This window comes from Zea mays, chromosome 4 (assembly GCF_902167145.1).
Source record: "Zea mays cultivar B73 chromosome 4, Zm-B73-REFERENCE-NAM-5.0, whole genome shotgun sequence".
NCBI lineage: Eukaryota > Viridiplantae > Streptophyta > Magnoliopsida > Poales > Poaceae > Zea > Zea mays.
In genome coordinates, this window is record NC_050099.1 from 81656853 (window position 1) to 81681538 (window position 24686).

At 43.2% G+C, this 24686-nt stretch overlaps 1 protein-coding gene across 1 annotated transcript; it reads right to left on the bottom strand.

Moving 5' to 3' along the window:
- Positions 1-10728: 10728 nt before the first annotated feature.
- On the bottom strand, positions 10729-23920 carry LOC100304251 (uncharacterized). The gene is made up of 4 exons (NM_001165695.1): positions 23446-23920; positions 12074-12308; positions 11425-11968; positions 10729-11316 (listed from the first exon to the last, which is right to left on the bottom strand). Exons 1-4 carry the CDS (start codon positions 23899-23901, stop codon positions 10959-10961), a joined length of 1593 nt encoding a protein of 530 aa, NP_001159167.1. The 5' UTR covers positions 23902-23920; the 3' UTR covers positions 10729-10958.
- Positions 23921-24686: the final 766 nt, after the last annotated feature.

Genomic DNA, 24686 nt, shown 5'->3' on the forward strand with positions numbered 1-24686 from the left:
TGGACTCTAAACCATTAAGTCAACTTGACTTGATCTAGATTGACATATCTGAGCTCCAACTCCCTTGTTCATTTCTCGAGCTTGATCTTGAGCCTTATGACTTACACCACATAACCGTAGATGTTACCTCATTGGTTGTAAGTCATGTCCTTATGTAGTGATCCTTGATGCACCATAACTCTTAACTCGATCAACCTTGACTTTGCAAGTCTTCTTCTTCTTCACCCCTGGCTTTGGGTTCCTGGTCTCCTTGACCTTCTCCCGTGCACTCGGTACCTCGACGCTCTTCTTGCCTCCATCCTTGGCTTGATCGGTTGTCTCTAAGTTACGCACACCGAGTTTCACTTAAGCAGTGTTCATTATCTATAGATAGTTCAGCCTTTGGACCATCACACTTGCTCACTTGTGTTGAACCCTATTAGCTTTGCATTAAGCACCTGTTCAACACTTAGCACACTTGTTAGTCCTTTAATTAGGTTGTCATCCAAACACCAAAACCCACAAGAGAGCTTTCAATCTCCCCCTATTTGGTGATTGATGGCAACACAATAAAAGCTTACACAAGAATAAGATTTAAAGCACAAATTTTGAATTCTAAGTTTATTATAGAATGCTCCATTTAAATATGTGCTTACATTAAAATCTTAACTTTGGCCTTATATGCCAAATTGCACATACTTAGGCTAATTCGAAGCATTACTACACCTTAGCACCTGTGGGATGCATTGTGTCAATAATTAAACCGTGATGCGTATAACACACAAATGCACAGAATCAGAGTTAAACACCAATTAAATGGATATACCACAGGAATATCAACCTACCACTATTCACCATTAAGATACCAATATAAAGCACCAGAACCAAATGGATATCTATTACAGGACAAACACAATAGATACCAATTGATTCATATCATTGGAAGCACTAATTATGTATTGTCACCATATAATACAACAAGAAGCATATGATCAGTATTATCAACAAAACTAACACATTCTTCCTTAAGATCATAGGACCTCAAGGAAACCCCTTTGAGTCCTTTAGCACACACAAAAATTAATCTTCACCCTCTTCACACTTAAGATAAGTTTTCCTCTCAGGTTGAGGTAAGCTTTAATGCACAAATTCTCCCCCTTTGACATCAAACACCAAAATCATATTCAAGCAAGAACATAGGATGATGTCAAGGGACATCAGAGTATTAAGCAGGTAAAATGCAACACACTAACATTACTCCCCCTTACACATTAAACATATGCAACACAAGCATTGGAGGAAAATTAAGATACAAATACGCAAAAGGTCAATACCTCCTTTTGTACCTTTACCATGTTATGGTGTACTTTCCATCTAAGTAGGCATGGTTCCTTTTGCCATCAATTTAAGATTTCCATCTTGAAAGTTTTATCTCTAGGGAGCTCCTTCACACTTGTGCCTGATCCTTTATCCTGACCTTTTCTTGTTGCTAAGACACCAAACTTAGAACAAGTTATAGTATTGTGGCACAAGATGAAGCTTCTATTCTAGTGATTACCAAAAGATACCAATTGAAGCACACTACCAAGGCTACTAATTGAAAGATCATCACTGTCATAGCTCCATGATATTTAAAGATAAGCATCTAGGATCACCAACTATTATAAAGCATGATCAATCTTTAAATACGCAATTACTCACAACTTTAGATACCAATTACTCACAACTTTAGATACCAAATACTCGACTTGTGGAGGTACCCAAGTCCTGATTGCTCCATTTCTTGCTCATCTTCCCTTTTCCACCTTGAGACTATATAGGACCACTCAAGAAACAGTTAGTATCAAAAGACACAAGTTATGTGTGCTCCCCCTAAAGTTGTGCATCAAGTATTTGAATGACTTGCACTTTGCACATTCTAGCGTCTTCAGAACTAGAGGGGATCACAACATACCTTGGTCTAGGCATAATATATCAATTGCATCACAAAAAGATACCAATTGAATAGATGACATAATACAACTTATGACTTGTGAAAACAATGCATGCCTCAAGATATATAACATTTTAAAAGCAACCTAGGCACACTTCACACATGATGATCATTGCAACACATATACCAATTGATAAACGACAAGATCATGCATATAAAGCACAATGTCTAAGCACACCATGATTAAGAAGTATTTTCTTAGGTACACCAAAGTAAACAACATTTTAAAGCATAAAGCACCTAAGCCACGATACTACCAATTGAAAGACAAGAACATAGCTATGATCACAATCAATAGAACTTCAAGATATTCAATGAAATTGCATAGTTCCATTCTCCATACCTTTGCCTTCTACCTGAATGCCATGAGATTCATTCTTTTAGGTAGTGTGGAGTGAGAGCACCTGTTGTCACCAATTTAGGGCTCCTTTTGCTCATGCACATCATAGCTCGAGAGGGTGCATTAGAGACACAACATGGATTTCTTGTTTTGGTGTACACAGAGTACCAAGACAAAGTAATCATGTGAACATGGACTAAACAAAACTATCATGCTTGCACATAGGTTAATCATGAAAAACCACATATCATGACTTACAAAAAGATACAGGTTTATCCACATACACTAAGAGAGTTAATCATGGTGGATATATCAATTGAAAAGCTACCCATTGAATGATTCAAGAGATATAACCTATAAAGCACACAATCACGATTGAGCAAGCATGATTATGATATTGGAAATCATGGATCATTAATTGAAAGATATTCAACACAAGCAATCTAAAAAACGTAACTACTCCAAGGATAGGTCTAGCACGACAATCCAACTTAAAAGCAATACTGATTGGAAATATTGCACTTAAGATACACGGGTGCCGTCCTTTGGAGAGCGAGTTGCAGATTCTCATCAAGGTTCTTTGCTTGATTCACCAATAATGATTAAGGACCTCTACAACTTATTTAACTCGAGATGAACATGAGATTAGTATTGCACAATAATTCAACCTTAGGTCAATAAATAGACAATAAAATTGACAGCTTAAGCATAGAGTTTGAATTAGCCATCTTAAGCTCTCCCAAGGTCTCCAGTCAATCTCGAGGCACCTGCATGGTCTAGTTGGCACAGTTTGGTACCCATCTCGAGATGGGTCGATAACGTTCATCTAAAAGAGCCTTTGGTACCTAAATAGCATTTGTGCTAGTTCTAGGTGATCTCATTACTGATCTAGCACAAGTGTATGATTTGGGTCTCCTAAGCGAATAATATTGAGATAAATTTACTTTCTTAGGAACCTTACCCTTCTTACATACATTAGGTAGATGACCATGCTCACCACACATGTAGCAGAAGCGTCGCTCAACCTGACATGATGCTTGTTGTTTGTCTTTTTTCTTAGTGAGGGTCATCTTGGAGGGTGCATGTCTTTGATTCTTCATGAGCGGACATGAAGTGATCATATGGTCCTTATCGTTGCATCCAAAACATCTCCTCATCCCTTCATCCTTGTCTTTGTGTGGACAAGACGCAATGAAGTGGTCTAATTCCTTGCACTTGAAGCACCTCCTTTTTCCTCTTCTCTTTTTGCTCTTGGATGACACAGAGAGATGATCAGTGCAAACAACATGACTAATTGAATTTTTACCTTTTTCCTTGTTCATGTTGATTGCTTCATTTATTGCTTTAGGAACATCCTTCTTATGGAGTTTAACACTTGCTGTGGTTTCTCCCGTCTCAAGCTTCTTCACCACGCGTCCGTGGATATCTTGAGGAGGTTGAGCAATGTGTCTTCTCCTTAGTTGCTTTGCTTTCCTGTTACTTTCTTTATTGATGAGCAACTTTTCTTTTGATCCTGCAGCTTGATGCTCATTCAAAAATTGGCTTTCTTTTGAGCAACAGGGGTTAGCACATGGTGATATATTATCTAAATGCACACATGTGCAAGGATGAGGTTCACATGAATTTAAGTTCGCAATTACAACCTCATGAGCAACATCAAGCATGATATGGTCATCAACTAATTCATTATGAGAATAAGATAGCATATCATATTTTTCACTTAGAGCAAGTTTTTCTAAATTTATCATTTCTACTTGACTCTTAAGCATAGAATTCTCAGTTTTAAGTTGAGCAACACCAGATAATACATCATGATTATTTCTTTGCTCAAATAAAACAAATTCATACCATTGGACCAAATTAACATGAGGGCACTTTAGCTCCTCATGTTCTTTGGTCATCTTCTCCAGGCTGTTGTTGGTTTTGATGAGAGTCTCCTCTAGCCTAAGAAGTGTCTCGCCTTGTTCCTTGTTCCTCCTCAACAGCTTAACCAAGAGCACTTTGTCTTCTTTGTTGAGATGGGTGTAGAACCGGCGAATCTCCTCTTCTTCCACATCGCCAGTCTCGTTTTCCCTGTCATTATTATCAGTGGAAGCAATACAGGAAAATGTACCTTGTGGTGATGAAGACTCATCCTCTCTATTATGCTCATATTCCTCCTCATCATCGCTTTCGTCTCCACTATCATCGTTAGCAACAAGACATGTATAACTAGTGGGAGATGAACCTGTCGGTGAGGTGGATCCATCGCTTGGTGTCCATCGTTCTTGTTCGTCTCCCTTGGACAAGTTAGTACCACCAGCAATAGAGGGAGCAGAAGCAGTGCATATGGACTTAAAATTTTTTAACTTAATTTTAGTCCATAGATCATGAGCATCAACAAATAAATCACTATCACTACTCATGATGGCAAAATAAGCACCTCTAGAAAGAGAGTCAACTAAGATGTTGCAAGCATGGTGATTGAGAGATAAACATCTTAGTTCAGCATTAGAAGGTTTTTTACTAATATCAGGGAAAAATACTTCTACTAAAGATCTGTCTCAAATCAGGATCAATATGCATGAAAGCATTATAAATAGAGACAGACCAAGATTTATAATTAGAACCATCGCCTAGAAGAAGTTTTAGAGTTACCTCTTGTGACGACATCGTCATCTCTGGACGGCTAAGCCCACACTGGAGAGGCCTAGCTCTGATACCAATTGAAAGTTCCCTATGTCCGGGAACAGGATCTAGATGTCGCCTAGAGGGGGGGGGTGAATAGGCGGATAATAATTATCACTTTAAAACTGGAAATTCTTACTCTACTCGAAGGATGGATCGCAGTGGAATGAAAGACCCTTCGAGTAGGTTGCAGTGGAATAGAAGTTCCTGTCTTAAAATACCCTACACTTTGAAGACAACTTGTACCACATATAAATATAGAAGTGCAAGTATAAACAACAAATAAGACAGAGAAACAGCACACAGAGCAGAGCAGAGCACACAGACATAGGGATTTATCGCGAGGTTCGGCCAAGCCTGAAATGCTTGCATAGTCCTCGTTGGAGTTAGCCACACCTTGGCTTGGAGTCTAGTTCAACTCCTTCCTCTGTTTGCTCATATCTGTCAGTGTGACAGATAGAGCCTTCCACTATGTTGATGTCAGTTACAACGATGTCGTGGCTACTTACAACCTTCTCGACAGCACTCCGGCAGACAAACAATGCGCTCAAGATTTTGCTCTAGCTCTCAGCAGCACTTCCCCTCTCTCTAAAGGCTTATAACTTCGCCTCTACACAAACTAGAGAGATACACAAGAGAGGGAGAATTGATCCAAATGATATATGCACTTGTTGGATGCACTTGTGTACTTGTTTGAGGCGCCTAGGGGTCCCTTTTATAGCCCCAAAGGGCCTAGGAGCCGTTGGAGCTTCATTTGGAAGCTCCCAGCCTTCCCTGGTTGCGGGTGCACCGGACTGTCCGGTGGCGCACCGGATAGTGAACAGTAACAGATCTGATTGACAGTTTCCTTCTCTGGAACAGCTAGCCGTTGGTGCACCGGACAGGTTACTATTCATTGTCCTGTGCACCGGACAGGCACTATTCACTGTCCTGTGCACCGGCCACAACTAATATTCACTGTCCTGTGCACTGGACACAACTACTATTCACTGTCCTGTGCACCGGACACAACTACTATTCACTGTCCTTGCACCAGCCAACATCACACTAAGTGATTTTTCCTCCGTTCTTTCTCCGTTTGACTTCAACTTTTGGGAGGATTTTCCTGAGACTTAAACAAACACATTTAGAGTATAATCCAATTGATTTAGTCCTAGAAACTTACATCTTTTATGTTCTTCTCCTAGCTTTTCTGTTTCTCCTCCACCAGAGCTCAGAATGGTACTTTCTCTACAGAAAGAGTTAGAGAGCAAACCAAAGCACCAAACTTGTAGTAAGAGGTGTATGCAACATGGTTGAACACTCAAACCTTACATACTTAACCTTTTTTGTCGTTTTACCCAATTTGGCATGTTTGAGGTCAATGTTGGACTCTAAACCATTAAGTCAACTTGACTTGATCTAGATTGACATATCTGAGCTCCAACTCCCTTGTTCATTTCTCGAGCTTGATTTTGAGCCTTATGACTTACACCACATAACTGTAGATGTTACCTCATTGGTTGTAAGTCATGTCCTTATGTAGTGATCCATGATGCACCATAACTCTTAACTCGATCAACCTTGACTTTGCAAGTCTTCTTCTTATTCACCCCTAGCTTTGGGTTCCTGGTCTCCTTGACCTTCTCCCGTGCACTTGGTACCTCGACACTCTTCTTGCCTCCATCCTTGGCTTCATCGGTTGTCTCTGAGTTACGCACACCGAGTTTCACTTAAGCAGTGTTCATTATCTATAGATAATTCAGCCTTTGGACCATCACACTTGTTCACTTGTGTTGAACCCTATTAGCTTTGCATTAGGCACCTGTTCAACACTTAGCACACTTGTTAGTCCTTTAATTGGGTTGTCATCCAAACACCAAAACCCACAAGAGAGCTTTTAGGAATGTGGGACCTCCGACCTGTAAGGTCGAAGTGCAGAAGTTTCTCGGCAAGGTGAATTATTTACGAAGGTTTATTTCTAACCTAGCCGGGAAGATTGATGCCTTCACCCCTATCCTTCGGCTTAAGAATGATGTCGAATTCGCTTGGGGGGTAGAGCAGTAGGAAGCATTTGATCTCATTAAAAAATACTTGTCTTTGGCCCTCGTATTAAAAGCACCACAAGCAGGAGTACCATTCAGATTATACATTGCAGCTGAAGATAAGGTCATTGGGCTATTCTGACACAAGAAACTAAAGGAAAGGAGCATGTGGTGACATATCTAAGTCGAAGGTTGGTGGATGCTGAAACAAGGTACACTTTTATTCAGAAGTTATGCTTATGCTTGTTTTATGCATGCACCAAGTGTAGATGTTATTTACTGTCTAGTCATTGCACAGTTTTTGGTCAAACTGATGTGATCAAATACATGTTGCATAACCCAATTATGAGTGGTAGAATTGGTAAGTGGGATTATGCACTCATAGAATATGACTTGGCCTATGAACCATTGAAATCTATGAGAGGCCAGGTTGTAGCAGATTTTATTATAGAACATCGGATTAATGACACTCATAAACTAGACATGTCATACCTCGCTATTACTCCATGGACTTTATATTTTGATGGATCGGTTTGCAATGAAGGGCAAGGAATTGGCATCGTACTTGTTTCACCAAGTGATGTCTCCTTCGACTTCTCTAGCCGATTGAAAACTTATTGCACTAACAATCAAGCCGAATATGAGGCCCTTTTGTTCGGCTTGGAACTTTTAAATTGTATGGGAGTAAAACATGTGAAGGCATTTGGTGATTCTCAGCTGGTCGTCCAACAGGTGTTAGAAGAATATCAATGTTTTGATGGTACTCTAAATAGTTACCTTAAAAATGTTGGGGCATAATTCATTCTTTTGACGAATTCAGCATTCGACATATCTCTAGAATTGAGAATCAGAGAGCTAACAATTTGGCACAAGATGCATCAGGTTATCGGATAAAGCGAGGGAGATTTCACAACACTGATAACCGGTGCAGGGCCAATTCCCCAGGTCGTGGACCGTCTGAGTAAAGACTCCGGACTGTCCGGGGTTACCAGGAAAGTTCTCCTAATTGATTCGGCTGATAATGAAGCCGATGCAAGTGATTGGAGGATGCCCATAACTAATTATTTACGAAATCCCAATATCAGGACAAATAAGAACATTCGGGGTACAACTTTCAAGTATGTTCTGATAAGTGATGAACTCTACCGCCGAACAGTCAACGACGTCCTGCTTAAGTGCTTGGGCCCAGATGATGCTATATTAGCCATGGCTGAAGTACATGAAGAAATTTGTGGTACCCATCAATCGGCTCCAAAGATGAAGTGGTTGTTGCGGAGGTCTGGTTTTTATTGGCCTAACATGATAGCTTATTGTTTCAAGTACTACAAAGGATGCCAAGTGTGTCAAAAATTCGGCGACCTACGGTTGGTCCCTGAAGCCGAATTACATCCTATCATCAAGCCTTGGCCTTTCAGAGGATGGGGATTATACTTTATAGGAGAAATTCATTCTTCATCATCAAAGGGGCATCGGTTCATTTTAGTTACCACTGACTACTTTACCAAATGGACTGAAGCCGTTGCTCTGAAGAACATGACACACAAGGAGGTAATTGAGTTCATAACTGAGCATATTATTTATAGATTCGGTATTCCCCAGACCTTGACTACAGATCAAGGAACTTCTTTTATGTCAAAGGAGGTACGTGAATTTGCTGAATTATATAGAATTAAGTTGCTTAATTCATCTCCATATTATGTTCAGGCCAATGGACAGACCGAGTCTAGTAATAGGACATTGATTAACTTGATAAAAAAAGAAGATATCCGATAATCCTAAGCATTGACATAAGATTTTGTCTGAAGCTTTATGGGCTCGCAGAATATCTAAACATAGTGCTACTAAAGTATCTCCTTTTGAGCTTGTCTATGGGCAGAAAGCAGTGTTGCCTGTGGAAATAAGTTTGAATGTTGTCAGGTTCGCCAGACAAAATGATCTAACCGTCATTGATTATTATAATTCAATGATGGATAATATTGATGAGGTGACCAGCAAGAGGGTGATAGCTTTGGGAGCAATAAAAAAGGACAAGATCATGGTAGCCAGGGCCTACAACAAGAAGGTCAAAGCAAAGTCATTTCTAATAGGGGACTTGGTGTGGAAGATCATCTTGCCTCTAAGGAATAAAGTCAAACAGTACCATCCTAGTATGTGGCAAGATGCCTAAGAAAACCGATATGATCACATTGAGTTAGTTGCTTTTGGTTCGCTCAGCTCCACCAAAAGGCAGGGGCATATGTTGAGCTCCAAAATGAGTGGCGGACGGTCCGGCCCTGAGGCCTGACGGTCCGCGCGTGCGCAGAGCACATTAGGATTTCGAGTTTTGTGCTACGGTTGTTAGCTAGATTCGCGGAATTAGCTCAGGAGATTAGTTTGTAAAGGGTCCAGCCCCCTCCTCTATAAATAGAGAGGTATGCGGCCAATTTGTAATCATCAATCGAATCAATAATACTTCTATCTCGCATTTACTTCCTGTACAATTAGGAGTAGTTCTAGTCTAGTTCTATTTTAGCCACTCAATCCCCAAATTCTACGCTTCTATTTAACTCTACGTCGATTAGAGGAGTTTAGGTCGGCCTGCCCGAGCCTAGACAACTCCTAGGATCTCTCCTCCCCGACGGGATCCCTCCCGGGAGCGAGATCCAGGCGTCGCCGGCGACCTTCCGCCGCCCCAGCGCACGCGCGGACTGTCCGGCCCCAGGGCGCGGACCGTCCGGCCGTCAGGCAGGAAACCCTAGCCTCGCGCCAGGGTGCGGACCGTCCGCCCCTGTGCACAGAGCACCGCCGATGGTTCGTGTTGAGTGATTGACGCTCCAAAAAGGTGTCAACAACTAGGATCACAAATGGATTATGAAACATTTTCTCATAACACTATAACACACATTTTGTATATAAGTTATCGTAGTATACTGGTATTATATATTTCCGTTGCAACGCACGGGCAATCAGCTAGTATTAGTTATAAGTTTAGAACATCTCATCTAATAATTAGCCAACTAATTTAGTTAGCTAGCTAATTCAGCTAATAATTTATTAATCGACTTTCAATTAGCGCTCTGGAGGTTTTGAACAAGGCCTAAAACTGGTACTAATAATTATTTCAGTGCCAATTTGAAAGCAGTCAAAATAAATATTCTCGGACGGAAGCCTGCCATGGCATGTGGACTTATTCGCTTATAGCTCGCTTTCTATCTTTATTTTTTTTAACCTCGTAAAAGCAAATACCACTAATTTAAGTTGAATTAATCTCAAACTTGTTTCATATGAGATTAATCAATTATTCAATCTTACATCTTTTGTGGACCATAAAGTTTATTTGATGAAAATAATATTAAAGTAAGCCCAATTAAATAAATCCAACAAACTAAAGATAGCTAGCTCATTAATGTTGATTTATTATTGGTTCAAATTGATATAGATCATAACATCTCTAAAAGACTAACCAAATGACTCGTAAAGCTAAATTTTGGCCACCCAACATCAAAATAATTATCTAACAGATTAGTCATTTGACTCGTCAAGCTATCTGACTCTTTAAATTGACTCAATCACTAACTAAACTTGGCTAGCCACGCTGACTAGCTAAACTAGATAAATAGTCTGTTGAAATGTCATGTTATATATAAAGTATAATTTTTATAAAAAAAGTAAATAGAGAGTCAAATAGAGGACAAAAATGAGGAGTTACTTAGAGATGCTCTAACCGAGAGCAACAAGTTGTGTATATTGTCCCGATACAAAACATAAATAGCAATTTTTGAATTATAAGTCTGGATGGCAACTTCGTTATCATGTTCGAAATGTCTGCCAAAGATGGAAACCAAAAGACAATTGTTACACCGATCCATACTAAACGGCGCTGAAATTGCCAAATTCCATTTCTCTTAAATAAATAAAATAGTACATGCATGCGCGCGCTGGACGCTGATGATCACTTGTGGCTCGCCTCATCAGTTCACTGGATGCCGGCATAGTCCGAGGGCCCGTACGGCTGCAGCCAGTCGGCGAGGAGCCCTCTCCGCTTCCTCCTGGGATTGCGTCCCATGTCCCGGCACAGCTGGTCGCTGTACCACGTCGTGACGGCGGCGATGCATGACTTGACGAAGAAAGCGCCGCTGCGGCGCTTGGCCCACCGCCCCCAGCGCTCCCACTCCGCCACGTTCTCTTCCATGGCCGCGACGCTGGGCAGGCGCACCACACCGTCGAGCAGGTGCGCCACCCACTTGGCCATCATCTCGTAGGGGTAGATGCTCGCCGCGCTCTCCACGTAGCAGACCACCGCCATCTGCGGTATCCTAGGGTGCACGCAGTGCCTGGCAGACGACACGGCGATCGATCGAGAGATATACATGGTCAGGTCGATCAGCCGCACCGGCCGGCGGGCCAGAGCAAGCAATTTAAAAGAAAGACGACGGACAGACCTGTAGAGAGGAAGCATGGTGTGGGAGGGCTTTGGCACGATGATCTCGCGGAACCACGGCGACACGAACACGCTGGTGAGGAGCCGTTCGTCGTCGAAGCCGGTGGCGAGGATAACGACGTCGGCGCCGACGCGCTCCCCTGTGCCGTCGTCCAGCTCCAGGCCGTCGGCGCAGAAGCCGAAGGAGTCGCACCTCCGGAGCACGATGCCGCCTTGCTCCACCATGTCGTAGAACCTGTCCGGGAGCAGGCCAATTCGCCAGCCCAGCAGCATCGACTCCGAGAGGTTGTAGCCCGGCGCCATCCCGTGCTTGCGCATCGGCATCAGCTCCCTGTAGTACGTCTCGGCCAGCTTGGCCATCAGCCATCTCATCGGCGTCAGCACCGTGGCGAGGAGGCTCAGCGCGAACCCTTCTCCGGGCTTGTGCACCATCAGCTCTGCCAGTCTACTGCCTATCATCTTCTTGAAGAAAGCGCCCCAGGCAAGGTTGGGATCCACCATCCAGTTGGCGCTTCTGTACACCATGGTGCATGGGTACTTGCTACCTGGCAACCACCGTTGGACGCCATTGGAATATAAGATTGTAAAATTTGACAAAATTTAGCACGACACAAAACAAAAGGACATGATTATAATTGTGTCTCTCTCACCGTTGGCTCTGGCACACTGCGCGACTGTATCCATGCCGGACTTGCCGGAGCCGACCACGACGACGCGCTTGCCTCTGATCAGCTCATGGGCATCCGCGTGTGGCATGCGCGAGTAGTCCATGGAATGGAGCACTTGCCCCTGGAACACTTCTGGGCCTCTGCCTTGTGGGAATGTAGGAACCTTTGCAATGCCGTACCTCCCCAGGCAGATGATCAAGAAATCGAACTCGTATTTCTGTGAAAAAAGGAAGACCAAGAGTTCACGATTATATCGTTCACTGTTCACCCCTAAAGAAACCAAGTTCTAAAAGGACATGCATCCATAACCTTGGAAGGTGAGAATGCCATTGGAATGAGGTAGACATAACTAGTCAGGAGTTGTGTTTGACATTGGATAGCATGACACCTACGGGAAGGAAGCTTGCTGCAGCAGGCAGGCGGTGTTCATAACCTTGGAACACGCGAATATATGCTGACATGTTGTGTTTGACATTGGATAGCAGGACACCCAAGTACACCTACGGCGGGAAAGAAGCTTGCTGCAGCAGGAGGTGTTCAAGAATATGCATGGGAATGAGGGTGCTCTTGGAGAAGTCGATCTTCAAAATCCCGTAGCCATGGTAGTCCCCCATGAACTTCAGTTGTTTGATGCCAGGGATCTCAGCATCGACGAGGATCAAGGTGTTGTGTGCATATTAAGGGTGTGTTTGGAAGCAAAGTATTTTTGAAGTTTTAAGGTAGAACCATGGTATGAAGGATACCGTAGTATTTTTTGCCAAGAGTTGTTTGGCTACATTGTAAAAACTCTGTTTTGAATACAATGGTTTTGTAGATACCATGGTATTTTTAGAGTATTTGAAACTCCATTCCAACCCAAAATTTATGTCTATGACTAACCTTGCACATGTATACTAAATATCATGGTTTGAGATATTTTTTCTCTAAACACATATAGTTAAGAGTGCTGTAAAAAATACTACACTTGTGTCATGACACCTTAAAACCGTAGTATTCCAAAACCATGGTTTTGAAATACTTCGCTTCCAAACACGCCCTAAACACATGGCAAGTGGTCTCGGTCGTTGGGTGCCGGATGCATTTGTCGATGTTTAGTACTGCACAATCGACCATACGGTGATCGATATGGTACATTTATTTGCAGAAAACCCGGAGGATGAATTGTGATGGTGCTCTTGGAGAAGTTGGATCGCTGCTCTAACTTGTCTTCCGTCGCGCTGCGCGTCTACTGGTAATGATTCATGACGCTTACTTGCAAGTTTCTTGCGTGACGTGGTAATGTGTCTAACACGTTTTATATCAGTGGTACCGGGGAGGTCAATCTGCCCGAGTGGGGTGGCCTGCCTTGCTGGTACAACCCCGTGGAAGGGCCCTCCTGTTGGTCGGAGGCGCTCCCGATCGAGGCCCATGGTGTCGAGCATGGCAGAGTAAAGGATATTGAGTTTTCTCCCTCTGTCCATCAACACCTTCGTCAGTCACACTGACTCGACAATGGGACTGATAATGAGGGGGTATCACCCGGGTTGGGGGGTATGCTCCGGGTTATCGGTACGGTCGTAGGTAATGGCATGATCGAACCAATCGAGGAAGGTCGAGGATGCTTGCCATGGCTGCAGAATCTCATGCCATTCCGACTTTCGATGCCTTCTCGACGCATAGTAATCTTACCCTCCGAAGATTAGAAGACACCCGGTCTCGTCGGGGAAAGCAGCCCCTGCTTTCCCATGCTCGCTGCTCTGTTGGGGTTCGACCCCTCTCTCTCTCGGGCGGTGTTCCTTTGCTCAAGAATTTCCTCAGCAACCCACAGTCTTTATAGGCATGTCGAACCGGATAGCGGTGGTTCGGACACGGGGCCTTAAGCAGTTTCTCAAAATGGTCGGTGGCCTCCTTGGTCGTCGGTTTCCTTCCATTCTGACCTGTCGTGGCCACCAGCACTTCATCGTGCCTCCGCTTGTCCTTCCTCCTCTTGTCGAGCCACCCTCTGGGGCCTCCATCGGGCTCTTTGTTGTGCTTTGCCTTCTTGCAATGGTTGAAAATCGCCCCACTACATCCTCCCCCGATGAGTGGATCGTTGCAATGTCCAGAAGTTCCTTCATGGTTCGCGGGCTTTTGCGCCCTACCATGTGCACCAAAGTTTCACTCGTTGTTCCTGAGATGAATGCATTGATAACGTTAGCGTCGACAAGGTTAGTCAGCTCGTTGCACTATCACGAGAAGCATCGGATGTAGTATCTCTAGGTCTCATAAGGCTTCTGTCAGCAGATCTTGAGGTCCCACGGGTTGCCTGGGCGAATGTATGTGCCTTGGAAATTTGCCACGAAGATTTCCTTGAGGTTGGCCCTGTTTTGGATGTAGCCAGACCTTAGGTTCTCTAATCATGCCCGTGCTAATTCTGCCAAGTACTGGGGGAGGTTGAGGATTATGAAGTTGTCGTGGTTCGCTCCTCCCGCATAGCACGCCAGTCGGTAGCCTCGAAGCCAGAGGTTGGGGTTCGACTCTCCCAAATATTTTGCAATATTGGTGGGCACCCTGTACTATTGCGGCACCGGTGCTCGAAGGATGCAGTGGCTAATTGCCCAAGGCCCTGGTGGCAGGGGCGGACCCCACTAAATTCAAAGGTATTCAAGTGAATACCCATTATTTTTTACAATTTTTTAATATATACATGTATGTAGTATATATATATATAAAGGAAATAGGAAATGAGCAAAATAGTGAAGGAATTATGTTACTTTAGGCTAAAAATATGTCCTTCCTACCTCCTCCAGCCTGCCCATTACCATGTCTTGGCCCATTATTCTCACACGTCCATAACACACGGTCACCTACTCAGCTGGGGTCCTACAGGCTGGCCACTTTGCCTGTTCGACTAGTCACCGGGAGAGGAGGACGCCAGCCGCCACCGCTAGCTGCTAGGGCAAGTGCGTGTTGTCCGCCTCTCCGGTGCTCACCCAGTCGCCCGTGGCCCGCCTCGTCGACCGCCGCCTCGCCGCGCGCTGCCAGGAAAAAGGCCGCCAGCGTGCGAAGCCAAGCCACAACCTTCAGTGGTTCAGCCATCAGTGATCAGCCTATGATACAACCAGAGTGTCATCCTGCCAAGAAGGTGTTGTCACTGGCTCACATCACTGCAGTGCATTCTGATTTTAGTTTTGAAATAGTTGTATGCAAATATGCAGTTTGTGTTTAATAGTAATTAGCTTCGCATTGCAGGATTAAATCATGAAGAGGAAGAACAGTGGTACTACTGATTTGAGGGCTTTTTTAGCTAGAGCTGTAGCAAAGAAACAATCTGAACAAACGAGTGTTGCTCCATCTTGCAATGAAAGGCATATGCAACTGGTGATATTCCAAGAACGGAGTAATGGTGGAACATGCACAATACCGTCCGAACAAGTGAAAGTTGAAGTTGAGCCTCCAACAATAGAACATGGTGAAGATAGTAGTGACTCTGAGTCTGCTCATCTAAACCAGTTTGATTCTAGTGATGAAGGAGATCGTGATGGTATTTATGGCATTGAGCATAATCCTAGTTTGAGGCTCCCTATCTCAAGTTATGATGTGAATGACCAAGATACAATTAGAAGAGCATATGTTGCATTGGGACCATGTCGACCAAATATGAACAAGGATATTTTCCCTCAACCTGAATGTGGAGGTATCCGTTGCTTTCAACCAAAGTGGTTTTCTGAGTTCAATTGGCTTGAATATAGCGTGGATAAAGATGCTGCATATTGCTTTGTTTTTATTTATTCAAAGATAACAATAAATTTCCTGGTGGAGATAGTTTTGTCAGTGGTGGGTTTAGAAATTGGAATATGAAAGTTAGATTTTTAAGGCATGCTGGTGCCTGGTGGTTTGAATAGTGCTCATTGTGAAGCCGAGGAGAAATATAATTTGTTCATGAAACCTAAGTCATCTATTCGTGAGTCTATTACATCAAACAGTGTTGAGTACAAGGCTCAATACCTAGCTCGTTTGACATGGTCACTTCAGTGCATAAGATATTTGTTGCGTCAGGGATTGGCATTTCGTGGTCACGTAGAGGGAAAGAATTCAAATAAAAAAGGGAATTTTCGAGAACTTTTGCAATGGCTTGCAGGGAACTTTGAAGAAGTTAATAAGGTGGTTTTAGGAAACGCTCCTAACAATTGTCAGTTGATAGATCACAAGATTCAAAAACAACTCATTTGTTGTTGTGCCAATGAGACTACCAAAATAATAATGGATGAACTTGGTGATGAGTGTTTTGCTATTCTTGCTGATGAATCTAGTGATGCATATCAGCAGGAACAATTGGATCTTTGCTTACGATATGTCAATAAAATAGGAGAGCCAGTTGAGAGATTTCTTGGTCTTGTAAAAGTTGCAAATACTACATCATTGAAACTAAAAGAAGCAATTCAGTCATTGCTTCTTGAATGGCAATTGCCCTTATCTAAGATACATGGACAAGGGTATGATGGAGCTAGTAACATGAAGGGTCATGTTAATGGTTTAAAGAAATTAATGATGGAAGAATCACCTTCTGCTCATTATGTTCACTGCTTTGCCCATCAACTTCAACTGTTGCTGTTGCAAACGAGAATATTGATTGTGCTTGGTTCTTTGGACAACTTGCATATTTATTGAATGTTCTTGGTATGTCTTGTGAAAAGATCTCTATGCTTTGAGTAGCTCAATCTGAATTTATGATTGAAGCATTAAGGTTGGGTGAAATAGAAACTGGTCAAGGTTTGAATCAAGAGATGGGCTTAGCAAGACTAGGTGATACATGCTGGGGATCTCACTACAGAACTGTAATGCATGTTATGGCCTTGTATCCATCAATTAAGGAAGTTCTCTCCAAGATTGGTAAGGAATATAAAGGAGGCGAGTCTTTGGGAGCTCAAACTATGCTACAAGTATTTCAATCATTTGAGTTTGTTTTTATGCTGCACTTGATGAATGAAATATTTGGGTACACCCATGACTTATGCAATACTTTGCAAAGGAGGGACCAAGATATTGTAAATGCAATGGACCTTCTTGATTTCACTAAGGTAGAATTGGATGTTTTAAGAAAAGATACTGGTTGGGAAGAATTTCTTAAGAATGTCAATTCCTTTTGTGAGAAGCACAAAGTTAAAATTGTTGATATGGATGAAAAGTATAAGCCTATACAAAGAGTCAAGAAGTTCTATAAAAATGCTATCAAATCACCGGTTTCATGCTGATATGTTTTTGGGTGTTAATGATAGGCAACTTGTTGAGCTTAATAACAGGTTTGATGAGGTCAACACTGAGTTACTTAGATGCATGCCATCATTTAGTCCAGCCAAGAATTTTTCTGCCTTTGATGTTGAGAAATTGGTTAAACTTGCTGGACATTATCCTCATGATTTTCAATTTGAAGAGAAGGCACAACTTCCTTTTCAACTTAATCGCTATATTGAAGATGTGAGGAATGATGAAAACTTTAAAAATTTGAAAGTCCTAGCAAAGTTGTCTATGATGCTTGTTAAAACAGATAAGATTCTGAGGTATGACATTGTCTACAAACTTCTTAAGTTGGTGCTAGTTCTCCCTGTTGCAACTGCCGGTGATGAGAGGATTTTTTCTTCAATGAACTACATAAAAAACAAGCTAAGAAGCAAGATGGGTCAAAAAATCTTGAATGGATGTTTGGTCACTTTCATTGAAAGGGAATTCTTCTTGTATGTCAAAGATGAGGACATCATTGCTCAATTTCAAAGCATGAAGGATCAGAAAGTTAGATTGTGATTTGTAAGCTTTCTTCTCATTTTATCATATTAAACAATTATTTTAGTATTTACTCTTTGTATTATGATATGTTCTAGAATTTTAAATTATCATAACTAGTTATTGAATCAGTTATGCCTATATTGTTTATGCTTAATTATATGTTATATACACAAATAATTACCTATGTATGCCAATAGAAAATCTTTAGTCTTTAAAAATAATCATCCTAGAAAAATTTTCGAATACCCACACTCTAAATCTTGGGCCCGCTACTGCCTGGTGGTGGCGGGCTCAAGCTTCGGTCCCCATCGGGGTCTAAACAGCCCCGCAAAATTGGTTGAACCGATGGGTGTCGCGTGACCTGTCTCGTCCCTCCTCTCCAGCCCCATGGCAAGGCGCGCCCCACGCGCTTCGACTCGACCTTAGGCGCTGGCGAGGTGGAACTCGCGCCGCGCATCCTTCGATTTCCACGACATGGCATCGTTCACTATTGGTGTAGACGCAGTGCACTGGTTAGTCTCTAGCTAGTGACGTGGATACATGGAGCTCTTGACCTGCTGCCGCACAGCGAGGACGAGAAGATCTCAGATTTCCTAGTGGTTTTTTTTCATTCGCTCGGTGTATCCGCCTTAGGGAGTTTGTCTAGAAGTGCCATGGTGGCTGCAACATTTTGGCTTGCTCAAGGGAAATGCGATGACCTGCCCCTGCCGTAAACTAGGCAGCGACATGCGTTAATCATCGTGGTGTGCATTTGCCCCGCAACTAGGCGCGGTCGCCTCGTCCTCCACTGTGGGCCTCCCTACCACGAGGCACTGGCTGCTCCACAAAAGGCTCAGGCTTGGTGGTGATCCCTGAAGAAGAGTGTTGTGCTGGGGCGGGGCGGACGCCGTGGCACGCATCGTGACACTGGTAGAATTTTCCCTTGGTTTCCTGTGCAGGGCATATGATCCCCCGTTGTGTTGGATGCGAGTCACTCCTGGCTAGGGTTCAACTTGCCTCGCTAGGTGGGGAGGAGAGCCCGTCCTCTAATTCTAACAGGAGGATGTCCAGGAATGAATACTGGACGGTGTCCAATACCCCTACGACCTTGGTACAAGTGAGTCACGATGAGCTTTGTGGCACGCACTCCTCCTTACGGGGGCCAAGCTGGAGGTTGCTGAGACCTCTGGCAACATTGGGTAGGTCAGTTATCGAAGGGGCCGAAGCTTCCAGGGCCCTGGTCATTTTCCCTTCGTTGTTGACGACAAAATCCAGACTCCCGAAATGGATGGTTGTTCGGGGTATCCAGACCGTGCCACTGTCGTTGCTGGCCATCCAGAGCTTGGATAACTTCTTCGTAGAACGCGCAAGCCCCTACCTAGCGTGCCAACTATCGGTGTTTCAAACCTTGCTCCAAACATTAAATTTATTGTGCGCATTCTAGGCTCCGGAAGGTGTGTGCGGTGGGCGCAAGATTTATACTGGTTCCGACAGATTGTCCCTACTTCCAGTCATCGACAACTTTCACTACTGGCACCATTGATGATCAAAGCTCATATGTAGGGGTTACGAGCGGGTGAGTGAGGGAGGAGAGGCTCCCAAGTCTCTTATTCATGATGGATGTGGTTAAAAGTGGAGTCCTAGCTAAGTCTTTGCTTGGCGGTGGGGCTGTGGCCTCTAGGTCCTCCTCCTGTTCGTCGGTCCTTTTTGGTGTTGTCTCGTCTGGAGTCCGTCCTTGCATCCATCGTGTGTCCAAGGGAACCCTCTCCATATCCGAGGGCCAAATTTCTCTTTTTTTAGGCCAAGGAGGGGGTTGGCCAGCGGTGGCTTCCTTAGGAAGGAGCCACTAGGTGATGGTAAAATTGGGCATTCTGCCACGGGAAAAAGCCACGCGTGCTTGCGGTCACCTGGCTATCTTGTATTCCTTATTGCGGACGGTGTGGGCAGTGCGGGCCCTGGGCACCATCATTCGGGCTATGCCGACCCCTGGCCTTCGTAGCCTGGGGCTCGACACGGTTCGTCGTGTTGTGCCTACCATCGGCCTACGCACTCAGGCCTAGTCCAATAGGTCATGAGTGTGCCGCTGGCCAGGGGATGCACGGGCCATAAATGCACCGCAGTCCGAGGGCTTGTAGGCCATAAGTGCTCTGCGGCCCGAGGGGTTCGTATGTCATTAGTGGGAGGCAGATCGACGCCTCTGTTGTGGCTCGGCACTAGGCACAGTTAATGTGGCCGGTCATTTATGACGTCTTGGTCTTGGGCCAGGCGCGAGATCCACTCGAGTGGTTTCCCTTCGATGTGCCTGGCCCCCTGTTAGGTTCCGCCTCACCCGACCCCGAGCTCGGTGCCGTAGGATTTGTCCGAGGGCGGGTTCTTCCAGGGTAGACATTACCTATCTCCTCTAGCTGACCAGCAGGCCCTAGTTACCGGAGGCCTTTCCCTAGTGCGCTCGTTGACCGACGGGCCCATGGGCTGGGGATCTTATCCTCAACACAACTAGTTGTAGCGAAACTTCTCATCATCAATAAGACACTTGCTTTAACATGGAGAATCACCAAATCAGGATAAAAATTATAGAACCAAGCTAGCCAAATCTTTTTGCATTCTTTGTTTGTGGGATTACAATAAGTTCATCTCTAGATAGCACTAAAGGCAGCCATACATCAAGATTCTACAAAATTTTGGACAACAACCATAAAATTTGGGGCTGCTACTTAGAGAGTGCAAAAAACCTCATCAAATGATGGTGGAATTCAGATTAGGGGCACCAAGGATGTGAATCTAAGGTCGTGGCCAACAGATCATACATATGGCCATGCATAACACTGTTTTGCATTGCTTCGTACTTCACACTGCACTATTTATAGAGTGAAGTTTAAAATAGGAGGTGAGATTAGTAAAGTTGTTGGAGACATCCTAAGGCTTCATAACCTTGAGGACGAACCCTTATTGATCTATTGAACACTTTCCTCATTAACCTTTCTCTTCTCCCTCCCCTTTTCTTGTATGGTTTTCTTCCCTTCTTCATGCACGGAGCAAGGGGCTAGTTCTGTATTGTATTTTGCTGCTCTATCTAACAAAGAGGTAAACTGAAGTAGTAATAGTACTGCTAAGATGTTTTTTTTGGTTTTCCTAGAATCTAAAGCATCAAAAAACTAGATGCACACATGATTGGTCTACTACCTGTGTTGCATGTCATTTGGGGCTGCTCTTTAGGAGCAATTATACTCTCCACAGCCCACTAATAAGGAGGATCTCCAAACACTATGAGCACTGAAAGGGAAATGTATCTTTGTGTCATTTCTATAAAATATTTTGGTGATTAATGTCTAACATAACAAATTAGACTACCATGTTTCCTAAGTGTATATATAAGTAGGAATTTAAGACAGGTAAAAATAAATTAAGTTGGAGAGTCAAATAAAATTAAGTACACGACTTTAACATAGTTGGATTGTTGCTAAGAATATTTGTCTAAGTCATGGTAATACTCTTGAAATAAGTGAAAATATTTTGGAGAAGAAAATCCATGAAAAACTCAAAGTGTAGTTGTCTAGGACCGGACCACTTTTCCAGAGATGCTAGCAAAAGGGCTTGGTGACCTGGTGCACCGGACCTTGGGTCCAGTGCACCGGACCTCCATTGCAGTGAACTCGAAGATCTCGGGCTTGTTGACTAAAAATCACTAGGACTCTGTCCGGTGGTGCAACAGACCTCGCGGGTAACAACTATCTCGGATCCAACGGGCAACTCCAACGACTAACTGACACATGGTGGTCCGGTGCTGGACCAGACCTCTCTAGTGCCACATCAGTTTGGAAGCGTTAATTAGGATTCCAGGATTGCTGCTATTGTACCCACTCTGGTGATGCACAGGACCGGCCCAGTGTGCCTACGCAGAGCAGATCTATGCATGCAATTTCCAACGGCTCTTTGGGGGCTTGGGGCTACAAATAGACCTCCAAACCAGCCCCCTCAACACATCAATTCACTCAAGAGCATAGGTTTTCACTAAAAGCATTAGTAACACACGCCAAAGTAATCCAAGCGTCAGTATTATCAAAAGAGAGCTCTGATTTAGTTTTGCGCTTGTGTTCTTTGATCTTTTGGTGGTGTGATTGTACTTTTGTGTGTGTTTCTTCCTCCCTTTTGCTTCTATTGTGTACGACGAGGAAAAGGACATAAGAGAAAATTGTTGCTTCAAGTTGGCATCACTTGAAAAGGATTGAGTATAACTCTCGTCCTTTGAGACACCATAACAGGGACATAGATATTGCTCTAAGTATTAATTCCATATTCAAGAGAGCAAATAAGTGCAAGAACTGCTCTCCCTCCTTACTCCTATTTGTTCAATTTTTTTAACTAGCACTTAATTTAGGGTTCTAGTTTATTTTAATTTATAAAATTTTAGAATTTGTCTATACATCCCCTCTAGTCAACTATCAAACACGCAAATAAAAAGAAGAAAAGAAGCATGTTGTCAGATTGATCATCCGGGTGCAAATCACCACTATTTGGACTATCCTTATTTAAAGGCTAAGGTTGTCTCTGGTGGCTGGAGATAGCCTGAGGTATAAGAGCATAAATGTCATTTTTTCGTTTGGACTCTTTTTCACAAGAATAATCTTACAACCGAAAACCTTCAAAAGAAGAGCTCGCAACATGATCTGGTATGCAAATTGTGCTATATATGACTAACGAAACATAGAATCATCTCTGCATGGATTGTCTATTTACAAAATAGTATCGAACATCATCATCGGCTAGAAAATTTCTCATTAATGAGTTGTGTGCTCTGATTTTGGGACACGGAATAAATTGGGAGCACAGATTAGGAGCTGTTGGACTATGTTTTTTTTTAATCTTTTCTCCTAAACTATTATTTTAAAAGTATTAATTTGAAGTTGTTTGAGATGTTCTAAATCTCAGCTTTAATTTGAACCGGCTAGTTGGCCAGTTTTTTGGTTCTTTTGTTTTTCTCTACTAATAAAAATGCAATAAAGTTTTTGTCGCCCGTTCAAAAATATCTATATCTATGTCTATAATATCTATATCTATATTTATACCTATAATATCTATATATCCATATCTATATCTAATATTTAAAATAAAAAATGTATCATATGTTTTGTGCACTTCTTCCTAATTATCCGAAAAAGGATTCTTCAAAAAAAATGACTCGAACAATGAAGAGTTTTTTTTGCATGAAACAGGAAGGGGATGAAAAACTCAGTCCATTCTTTTTCTTAATTGATCCAAACTTATGACACATAGTCGTACAAACTATAGCAACTTGTGTCTAACGATGTTAATTACATGGTTCAATTCTAATACATATTGGATCACATTCTCTGTACATCGTACATGATCTAGAGTCATAACTTGTGCTCATGTAAATTTGGACAACTCGTGTCTAATAACGAATGACCTAGTCCACCAATCTCTATAATATGCACGGGCACATCTAATACTAATGGATTAATTAGAAATATACCACTGTAATTTTGAAAAGTAAAAAACTAGTTTATTTTCGTGTCACTTCATGATATCAAAATGAACTAACCACATAATTTTGCAAAAATACAGTGACATGTATACAATTAATTCAATAATTATACTGTATCTAATCGTACCTGAGTCTCCTCCGTTTCGCCGTGCTGGACGGTGAGGTGCCACACACCGGTGCCGTCGCCAAACGCCTCGCCGTTCCCTGACCACTGCTCCCACGCCGCCACCTCTGCCTCCGACGCTCCGACGTACTCGGCGCCGAGCACCTTGCTGCCGAACCTGACGCAGTCGACGACGCCGAACTGCCGGGCGTACGCGGCCATGTACGCCGCCACCTGGTCGCTGCGCGGGAACTCCTCGGGCCTTACTTCCGGCGGCCACGGGAAGTCGGAGAACCGGTACGCTTCTGCTGGACTCTGGAGCCTCGTGCAGGCCAGCGTACGCGCCCACACGCCGCCGACGGCATCAGCGGCTTCGAAGACCACTGGGCGGAAGCCCTTGGCCAGCGCGTGCTTGCACGCCGTAAGCCCGCTCGATCCGGCTCCGATGATCGCCAAGCGTTTCTCCTGCGCGGCGGCCATTCGACACAGTCTTGGTTCCTTGCGTTGGGAGGAGTGGTAGCTAGTCTAATTTGATATATATGCAGCCACTATGCATTGCCTATAAGAGATGATGTGGAATATAATATAGTTCAGGTTTAAAAAACTATCCATCAGAATATAGTTTCTATATGGCAAATATAGAAATCGTCTCATGGTTTCTGGGTTGAGAAAACTTAGTTAATATTTAGCAACAGGTACTTGCCAGCTATATATATAGCTCAAATAAACCATAAGATATATATAATATAGGGAGAATTCTATATATGTCATTGCAATTTTGCTCAGTAACTTATTTGCCAGCGCAAATGTCCTAATCCATTCTATGTCACACATGCAATTTTGTTATCATTCCATGTTATCATTAGTGGCAAGAAGAAATTAGGGCATGCAATTTTCTTACCTGTCTATGCTATCGATGCACTACCGGAAAAGAGCGCTTTGGCTAGTGCCCGAAGCACTCGGCAAAGACTTAAAAACACTCGGCACAGAGGAGATTAGAACATTTGCGGTGACAAATAAGGTACTATGCCATAGAATTTTCCCAAGATTATACTTTTATTCACCCAGGTTATGGACTAGGAACGAACTCTAAGGAACACTCAAATCGAGTTCATTTCCCAGTGGTTTGTCGCACTTAATCACCGAGCAACACTTTTCCAAGCTAGGTCACTTTTTGCGGGCAACCGCAAATAATGACATTTTAATTACTTATATTGGATACAACTTTGAGCTTCCGTTGCCTCGAACGGAGTACAAGTTGTACC